The sequence below is a fragment of the Podarcis liolepis genome, assembly GCF_965112155.1.
Source record: "Podarcis liolepis genome assembly, chromosome: 1".
NCBI lineage: Eukaryota > Metazoa > Chordata > Lepidosauria > Squamata > Lacertidae > Podarcis > Podarcis liolepis.
The window spans coordinates 3,733,887-3,743,847 of record NC_139554.1 but is presented as its reverse complement, the minus strand read 5'-3'; the positions used below and the strand labels follow the sequence as shown (position 1 = coordinate 3,743,847).

Sequence of the window (9,961 nt, the reverse complement as noted above, 5' to 3'; positions counted from 1 at the left end):
CAGTGTGTGCACTGAAGAATTGAGGACCCTGCTCCAAATACAGTGGTACCTCGGGTTAAGAACTTAATTCGTTCCGGAGGTCTGTTCTTAATTGTTCTTAACCTGAGATACTTTAGCTAATGGGGCCTCCCGCTGCCGCCACGCCACAATTTCTGTTCTCATCCTGAAGCAAAGTTCTTAACGTGAGGTACTATTTCTGGGTTAGCGGAGTCTGTAACCCGAGGTACCACTGTATGTCAAGCGGATTTTAGGTTTGCATTTCTTAAACTCTGGACTCCAAAACTTCTTTTAAAAAGCAGCTTGTAATATGTAATAGCTATTCAAAGCTGGAACCTGTTTGTTTTAGTACAGGTGGTTCAAAATACTTTTTGCTCCGGCTGAAGGGTCTATTGCATATACATACAGGTGCTTTCTCCTGATGCTGAAGGAAGCTCTGAAAGATGCAAAAGGTGACAGGATCATGTCCATCCGGTGCTTAGCATGTAGTGGGAAGGAGACGGCGTTCAGTTGGGAGTAGGTGATAATGAATTAGGGACAAATGAGGTAATTGTCTTAGGAACCAAACTTTTAATTGACAATTAAATAATAAAAACTTGATACACTCTTTATGCACTAAACAAAAATATATACAGTGAAACTCTCAAATACATGTACAAAAAAAAAATACTTCCCATCTCTTTTAACATACCATAGCAAAAGAAATATTCTTTGTAGCTTCTGAGAAGGCAGTCTTAAAGTGAATAAATTATCATTCACAGTTGCATGAAGGGAATGGTGTTAAATAAAAACCTCTTGAGTACAAATTTAAATATGTGAGTGTGACATGGTGCCTCCTGAATAAGAGCCACATTCCTTTTCAGAATACTGGCCGTTGGATTAATGGCATGGGAGCTTGGATCCAGAGGAGGCTATGAATGCGTACTCGGGGATGGCAGGAGGCCACGATTGCAAAAGGAAGGTAGCAACCACTGCCTTCTCTGGCTCCAAACCTCAGTCTTGAAAAGTCCTGGGCCAGGGCCAAGTGTTCTGGAGAACCAAACCAGTAATGTATCTGCAGCAAAATTACGTTTTAAGAAAACGAAAGTCATGCTGACTCATTCCCCCTTCAAGCAGGGGATTGTCCAAATTAAAGCAGCCACACTTAAGCCATTGGTACAAGTGAATGAGCTATCTGTTTTCCTCTGTCTTCGTTTCACGGAGTGGCAGAGTCTCGTACATGGATGCAAAATGATTAACATGTTTTAATGATGTGTTTTCATGCACCTCGTGTGGAAAACAGCTGGGTTTACATTGTCTTCTTTTCCGTGCCTTCGGTGGGCTCAGCCTTCTGCGCCGTGGGGAAAGCGTGGTGATACAAATGTCTGTGTGTGGCAGCTGCACTGTAAAGTTTGTACAAAGCCTGCACACAAAAGCACAGAAAGGTTAGTGGAAAGGAGGGGGGTATGTTTTAAAAGATGCATTCAAAGCTCTGGAGGTGCACCTCGATTCTGCAAAAGTGCCAAAAAGTCCTATGCTCTTGGCACTGGTAGCAGAATTCAGCTCTCCTTTTTTAAAAAATATAGTTTCAAGTCTGCATATATATGCTTTAGTGTTTGTGTGTGGCCAGATAATATTGCCAATGGCCAGGGATGCCGGTTTGCTTGGTCCCTGCAACCTTGCTCTTCCTATTGCTGGCAGAAGCAAAATAATTAATGCAAAACATGAGGTAAAGGGACCCCTGACCATTACGTCCAGTCGTGGCCGACTCTGGGGTTGCAGTGCTCATCTTGCTTTATTGGCCGAGGGAGCACGCGTACAGCTTCCGGGTCATGTGGCCAGCAGGACTAAGCCGCTTCTGGCGAACCAGAGCAGCGCACGGAAACGCCGTTTACCTTCCCGCCGGAGCGGTACCTATTTATCTACTTGCACTTTGATGTGCTTTCGAACTGCTGGGTTGGCAGGAGCAGGGACCGAGCAACAGGAGCTCACCCTGTCGTGGGGATTCAAACTGCTGACCTTCTGATCGGCAAGCCCTAGGCTCTGTGGTTTAGACCACAACGCCACCCGCGTCCCTATAAAAACATGAAAAAGTGCAACATAAAGAGGGCAAAGCAAACCAATCAATTATATAATCTGCGTAACTTCTGGTAGCTTCAGAATTCTGTCCTTATTTGAGTTTGGGTTATAACTCACTTAATATTTTCAGCTACGGCGTGGAACCTGTTAGATTAGAGCTCCAGCATCCTGATGCCTATTTCCCATGACACAGACCATCACAGTGGGCTAGGTTTAAGCTACTAGAGCTTATTCCTGCCTCTGCATGGTCTCCCAGCTGTCACTGTAATTCTAGGTGGGCTTCTCCTCTTCCCCAACTTCAAAGCGCTGGGGCTCTTTCATACGAAAGAGCTCCCGACTGCCATGATCGCGTGATCCACAGGATGTCTAGCTGTCACTGTATTTCTAGGTGGGCTTCTCTTCTTCCCCAACTTCAAAGCGCTGGGGCTCTTTCATACGAAAGAGCTCCCGACTGCCATGATCGCGTGATCCACAGGATGTCTAGCTGTCACTGTATTTCTAGGTGGGCTCCTCTTCTCAACAGCTTGGGCAGAATGCACCAAGGAAGACAGCGGTTTCCCTTCAGCTAAAGGCAGGCACAGAACATGCCAGCCTAACACCACAGGTGTGGCAGGAGGGAGAGAGAACCTGCTGCAGTTTAGGATCGAGGCCAAGTCTATGGATCAGACACCTGATATTCTGTGTCACAATTCTCATTTCTGTGAAAACAGAAATGCTGTTTTTGCACGGCAAGCTTCCCCAGTCGCAGCCGGGGTTCAGTCCCGCAAAAAGCCACCATCTCACACAAAGCACACTCGGCAAGCGTGGATTTTTGGATTTCAACTCCAGTGCGACAGCCCTGAAATCAGGCAGTGCAAACCTGGCTGTACTCGTAGTTGAGCCTAGGCTAAGAAAGGAATGATTTCACCCTGACTGAAGCGACATGGCCCACTGCCGTCAGGGTTAGCAAACAAGCAACCTCTTAACTGTGGTGCATAATTGCATCTATCAGCGAATCCCAAAGGCAGAAAAAAGAGCTGGAGTGTCCTTAATGTGAACTTTTATTCTTAAAAGTTGTTCCTCGGTCCTCCTGCAATGTCCCCGGTTGTCACATTTTTCTGGGGTTTTCTGCAACAGCGTCTAAATGATTGCTAGAAACTTGCTAACTACCAAAAGCAACTAGAGTAGCCTTTCCAGACCTGGTGCCCTCCTAATAATTTGGACTACATCTCCCATCAGTCCCAGCCAGCACAGTTCCAGCTGCTACTGCTAGAAGGCACCATGCAAACTTAGGGTTAACATCAAAACGACCTTGGCAGATTAGAGAACTGGGCAAAAACAAATGATGAATTTTAACAGGGAGAAATGTAAAGTATTGCACTTGGGCAGAAAAAATGAGAGGCACAAATACAAGGTGGGGGACACCTGGCTTGAGAGCAGTACATGTGAAAAGGATCTAGGAGTCTTGGTTGACCACAGCTTGACATGAGCCAACAGTGTGACGCGGCAGCTAAAAAAGCCAGTGCAATTCTCGGCTGCATCAATAGGAGTATAGCATCTAGATCAAGGGAAGTAATAGTGCCACTGTATTCTGCTCTGGTCAGACCTCACCTGGAGTACTGTGTCCAGTTCTGGGCAACACAATTCAAGAAGGACACTGACAAACTGGAACGTGTCCAGAGGAGGGCAACCAAAATGGTCCAAGGCCTGGAAACGATGCCTTATGAGGAACGGCTAAGGGAGCTGGGCATGTTTAGCCTGGAGAAGAGGAGGTTAAGGGGTGATATGATAGCCATGTTCAAATATATAAAAGGATGTCACCTAGAGGAGGGAGAAAGGTTGTTTTCTGCTGCTCCCGAGAAGCGGACACGGAGCAATGGATCCAAACTACAAGAAAGAAGATTCCACCTAAACATTAGGAAGAACTTCCTGACAGTAAGAGCTGTTCGAGCTGTTCAACATGGGAAGGGCTTGCTGGATCAGGCCAATAGCCCACCAAGTCCAGCATCTTGTACTCACAGTGGCCAATCAAAGGCCTCTTCCGGCAAGCAGTTCTCCCCTCCTGTGGCTTCCAACATTCATAAGCATCGCTGCCTCCAATACACAATTTCAGCTTGGTTTCAGCTACCACTACCTGGGAACAGCAGTTCCCATTCAACGTTGAGCCCACCAGAGAACTTGAGCCCTCCAGGATCAGGCCAGCCAGAAGCTTGTTCAATGCTGCTGAAGGATCATAGGACGCTTGCTTATATACAGAGTCAGAGCACTGTCAAAGTGGCTCTCCAGGCTTTCAGACAGGAGGCAAACCTCAGCTTTACCTGGGAACTGGGAACCTGGGGCCTTTTGCATGCAAGCAGAGCCTCTACCACCGAGCTATGGCCCTTACCCAAGGCCTGCCTAGAATTGCAGGAAGCGAGAAGGGAGGCTGTCAAGCCCTGGACATCTCGCAGGAGATGCACGATGGGGCTGTGCAATCAACGCCCTGGGCCAAAAATTGTGCAGGAGGCGCGTCTTGCAAGCCAGAAAGTCCAGAAGCAAAGCAAGCCAGCCTGCCTTTCCTTCCCCACTTGGACAAAGGAGGCAGGAAGTTGAAGCATTTAAGCACCCCAAATATAGCACAGTTTGCACACACAGACGGACACTGCCAGAAAGGCAGCTGCTGCTACATAAAGAGTAATGGGCTTACCTCATTCGTATTTCCCTGCAGGTAAGGCAGTTGAAGGGGGAAAAAACACAAGGTGAGAGAAAGAAGACATGTGCAGTCTCCTCTAGACCTCTGTCCGCTTAAGGGCACCCTGGCGGAAAATTTTGACACCCCTTCCTCCACCCCCTCCCTGCTATCTGAACCCTTGTAAAGAGTCATGCCATCAGACCAAGTTGCACAGCCTTCATCCAGCCCTGTGCCTTCTGGACAGGGTTCGGACTACAACTCCCATCAGTCACAGCCAGCACAGCTGTATGATGCTGTAGCTGCTGGAAGCACAGTTGTGCTGCCTGGGATGATGGGAGTTGTAGTCCATACCACGCAGAAGGGCACCAGGGTTGGGGAATGGCTGACTGCTGAAAATGGGCCTCCTGGCACAAATTCTGCCACCTTTTTCACTGGAGGTTTACTTTTATTCATTCTTGTTTGGGATATTTTTTTGTGGTCGCTATAGACTGTCATGGTGATTCCGCTTTCGGACATCTGATGCTTCAACTGTCAGGAAAGTCGGGAGACAACAATTTGTCAAATATACACAGATGTTATAAATACTTATATTAGTTCTGGGCAAAGTTTTGTTGGCATTAATTTTGCAGCAGGCGTTGGTGGTCAGGCTTCTTTCTAAAAGTTCATTTTATCTTAGGCATAAATACAATGTGGTTGAGAACTACAGTGGTGCCTCGCAAGACAAAATTAATTCGTTCCGCGAGTTTTTTCGTCTAGTGAATTTTTCGTCTTGCGAAGCACGGTGTCGGGAAAGTTTTGGAAAAGGTTCAAAAATCACCAAAGTCTTCAAAAACCTCAAAAAAGGCTACCACACTGCGTTCTATGAGTTGCTCCTCAAAGTCAAGTCACAACTGTATTAGCGGTGTTAAGAAAAAGGAAGCAAACTTGCAAGACGTTTCCGTCTTGCAAAGCAAGCCCATAGGGAAATTCGTCTTGCGAAGCAGCTCAAAAAACGCAAAACCCTTTCGTCTAGTGAGTTTTTCATCTTGCGAGGCATACGTCTTGCGGGGCACCACTGTACTACTTTTTTTTAATGAGGAGAGGGATAACCCTCCCACACACGATATCAATAATAACCCCGGAGACTGTGTTCTACCATTGCAAAACGTTTTCTCCAGGAACACAGACAGAGTTGGTGTGGCTTTTAAAGGGGGGCAAAGAATCTCTTGGTCACCTCTGACTTAAGCCTAAGATGAAAATGCTTAGAAATTTGCTCCCCACCCTCCAAATTTTCAAAATATCTCCCCACCAACTTTCACAGGAGCAGAATGGTCCTGTGGAAATGGAAAGTGGTGGGGAGGCATTTATTATTCCAGTTCTAATTTATACCCCACCTTTTCAGGAGTCATGACCAAAAGCACATGAGCAACTGAACCGCTCTTGGTGTCTGAACTGAAAAGCGTTTTAGAAGCCTTTAACAAACATGAGACCTTCTGCATGCAAATGATGTGCCCCTGACCAATAGCAGCTCTCCAACTTTTCAGACTGGAGTTTCACCCAGTGCCCCCTGGAGATGCCAGACACTGAATCGGGGCCTTCTGCATTCAAAGCATGTGCCCAGCGCTGAGCTACGGTCCTTCTGTTGGCGATGAGTATTGACTACCACCAGCCGCTGGCAGGCAGCTCCTCCTCCATGGATTTGCCTGGTCCTTTTTTAAAGCCACACTCCTGGCAACCATCCCAGCCTCCCATGCAGATAAACTGATTCCCCATTTTAGAAGTGCAACCTCCTTGGGGACATCCTAGTAAATAAGGTTCACTGGATGACTCTGATGCTCTAAAATTTCTCTGTCCCCTCACTCTTCACCATTCATACTTTGGTCGGCCTCTGCCCTCACCCGTCAAAGCTGAGTTTTCCCCTTGTACTTAAACCTATCTCCCTCCCTCCTCCTAACCCCACGGGGGGCTTCCAGATGAACCATTTATTGAGCAGGGAGATTGGACAACGTTGGCTATTCAACAAGCAATTATTCTGATCTGTTTGCACAGATCTGTTAGACAGCGTTTCATCACAGCAAGCATTACCCCAACGCATTCCAGAGTATTTCCCCATTACCTTCCTTCCTGCAACCCCCCCCCCAATCTTTTGGGGGAAGCAGGTTTGTTAAGCAAGACTCCCCCCAATCTACTATTTACAGTGGTGCCCCGCAAGACGAATGCCTCGCAAGACGGAAAACTTGCTAGACGAAAGAGTTTTCCGTTTTGGAGGTGCTTCGCAAAAAGACTCTCCTATGGGCTTGCTTCGCGAGACGACAATGTCTTGCGAGTTCCTGCGGGGTTTTTTCCCTCCCCCCCCCCCCGTTTTTCTAAGCCGCTAAGCCGCTTATCAGCTGATCCGATCAGCAGATAAGCCGCTAAAAGCCGCTAATAGCGCTAATCCGCTAATCCGTCAATGGGCTTGCTTCGCAAGACGAAAAAACCGCTAGACGAAGAGAATCACAGAACGGATTCTTTTCGTCTTGCGAGGCACCACTGTATATTATTGCCTGTCTGTACAGCTGTCCTCTATGCATTCCCACACCTCTTGGGACACCGTTGCCCAACCTGGCATGGCAGCGCCCAAGATGGAGCAGGAGGCTTTCGTCTACGTTTGAATGCCCTTAAGATGCCATTCTGAAGGTAGATGGCGGACCAAACCTCTGAAGATACCGTCGCCCCATTTGGCGGGACAGTCGCCAAGATGAAGGAGCAGGTCTCGGCCTATATTTGGATTCCGTCAGGAATAAAGATGGCAGAGAGAACCATGTAAAACTGCGCTGATTTTAAAAATGCACCGACTTATTTTGGTTTCTTAGTCTTCGCACGCAACGCCGGGCACTTCTCTCTAGCCAGCTATAAATGTGGAAGCTGAATTTTTTGGTGTGTGACTGAATCCCCCCTGGAAACAGGCAGCCTGGAAGTGCCCAAGGCTGCCAGTTGCTGGCCAGGGGCAGCCTGTTGTGCTGTCAGGGACTGGGCAAGGAGGAATGGTGGAGATGGCCTCCCCAGCCTGAACCTTCCAGAGAAGAAGGAGACAGTTCAGAATTACAGCGGGTTTGAAGGAGGTTACAGCTCAAAGGCAGATGGGGGGGGAGCTGGGAAATAACGGAAGAGGAGGAAGAACAAGAAGCACCAGGGGAGAAACAGCTGATGGACTCAGTGTCTTTAGAAAGCATTCCAGACCCCCTGCTCTCCCAAAACACGGCGTGCCTTGAAAGTAGGAGAGCAGAGGGCTCAGAGGCAAAAGGTGCTTTTCAGCACCGTAGCAATGACTCATGAGAAGTGGGAGGGACGCAGGGAGTGGGGCTACACTTGGAGCAACACCATTGAGGCTGCATTTCTAAGCCTCTCTCTGTGACTATTGAATAAAAAGCAATTGGTAAGACCTCTCCTGTCTTGTCCACTCCTGGCAACGTACCGTGGGGGGGGGGGTTGGATACTCTGACGCCTGACATCTGCTCACCTGGTCCCAGAGCGCTGCGGCCACTTGGTCTATGACGGCTCCCAGCTCCCTGTACTCCCCTGAGTACCTAATGTAGGCCCAGGTGCAGAGGGTGATCAGGGTCAGGCCCATGATCATATTGCACAGGCTGGCTATGATGTCCAAGCCGATGAAGCCGGTCACCCCGGCAATGACGTAGGTGATGAAGATGACCACAAAGAGCGTGGCGGGTGTGCGGGCAGCATGGAAGATGTTCTTGCTGTCGTTGTGCTTGATGTACTGGACGTAGAGCTCGTCGATCTCGGCTTCCAGCTGCTGGAGGTAGCGGCGGCTGAACTCCTCGCCCCCCATCTTCTTCACGGACCGGAACTGCCGCACCGCCTCCTCCTTCAGCTCCAGGTGTTTGCTCTGGAGGTCGCTGGGCGCCAGGAAGGGCTTGTCGCCTCCACACACCTGCAGGTTCACGGTTTCTGCATTAATTCACAAGGCCCTGAGCTACAGGGGCCCCAAATATCTAAAGCAGCCTTTCTCAACCTGTGGGTCGCCAGGTGTTGTTGAACTACAACTCCCATCACCCCTAGCTAGCAAGGCCAGAGCTCGGGGGTGATGGGAGTTGTAGTCCAATAACATCTGGGGACCCACAGGTTGAGAACCGGTGATCTAAAGGATCGCCCGATTCCTTAAGCTGCACCTCAATAATACTAATATAACATACCCCGCCCATCTAGCTGGGTTTCCCCAGCCACTCTGGGCAGCTCCCAACAGAATATTAAAAAACACGATAAAACATCAAACATTAAAAACTTCCCTAAACAGGGCGGCCTTCAGATGTCTTCTAAAAGTCAGATAGCTGTTTACTTTCTTGACATCTGTTCCACAGGGAGGGTGCCACTACCTAGAAGGCCCTCTGCCTGGTTCCCTGCAACCATAGACCCCCAAATCTGAAAATTTTGATATGGTGACACTAACGCTTGGGACCACCAGTTAGGACCCATTGATGTAGTGAATTGAGCAGAACAGAAGGCGAGATGCAGGGACACACACTGAACTTTGGCCTCGCATGGGGCGCTGCTGAAATCTGAAAGACCAAAGTCCACCTGTGCCTTGAGGTTCAGTTGCCCTTCATCAGGGACCCAGCTTGCAGCATAGCAGGCATTCTGCAGTCGTTGCAGCATCCGGGCTATGAAAAGAGGGCATCCCCACATAAGGGGCATTGCAGTATTCAAGGGTCAGGGCTACCCATGCATAGATCACTGTGGTCAGGCTGCCCCCGTCTAGAAATGGCTGCAGCACCCCTAAGAAATCTCACTTGGGTCTCTAGTGGGTCTCTGAGAATCCTCCGGAAAAATAATCTCTCAAAGGACCTGTTGATGGCATTTTACCATTGTACTGTTGAGAGTGTATTAATTTATGGTCTGTGTGTGTGGTTTGGGAGCTGCACGGCCAGGGAAAAAACAATGCTGTCCAGGGTTGTAGAGACTGTGGAGAGAATAATTGGGTGCACTCTTCCCACCTTGGATCAAATCTATGCTGCCAGGTGCCATGAGAAAGCTGCAGAGATAGCACAGGATAGTGCGCACCCCGGAAATGATCTCTTTCAGCTTCTGCCTTCTGGAAGAAGGTACAGGGTTATAAAGGCCAGGACTAGCCGCCTGAGAAACAGTTTCTATGCAAATGCAATTTTGGTTTTAAACGCAGCATAAGGTAGTCTCTGTGGGAGTATATTGTATTTAATTATGGGGTATCAGAATTTTTAGGGGGTTAACCAGGCTGGGATAGCAGGCTTGTTGGTTTTT

At 48.5% G+C, this 9,961-nt stretch overlaps 1 protein-coding gene across 4 annotated transcripts in view; it reads right to left on the bottom strand.

Moving 5' to 3' along the window:
* Positions 1-544: 544 nt before the first annotated feature.
* The window catches only part of ATL1 (atlastin GTPase 1), a 37,865-nt gene continuing 28,448 nt past the window's right edge, over positions 545-9,961 (bottom strand). Inside the window, exons 12-14 of one of the 4 annotated variants that reach the window (XM_083515172.1) lie at positions 8,187-8,618; positions 4,721-4,735; positions 545-1,399 (exon numbers count right to left, since the gene is read on the bottom strand). In XM_083515172.1, coding sequence (XP_083371298.1) covers positions 1,286-1,399; positions 4,721-4,735; positions 8,187-8,618 — 561 coding nt within the window. In that variant the 3' untranslated portion in view covers positions 545-1,285. Of the gene's footprint in view, positions 1,400-4,720; positions 4,736-6,390; positions 6,504-6,560; positions 6,873-7,214; positions 8,619-9,961 lie in introns of those variants that run through there. The other 3 variants (XR_014528831.1, XM_083515171.1, XM_083515173.1) reach the window with 3 other exon arrangements.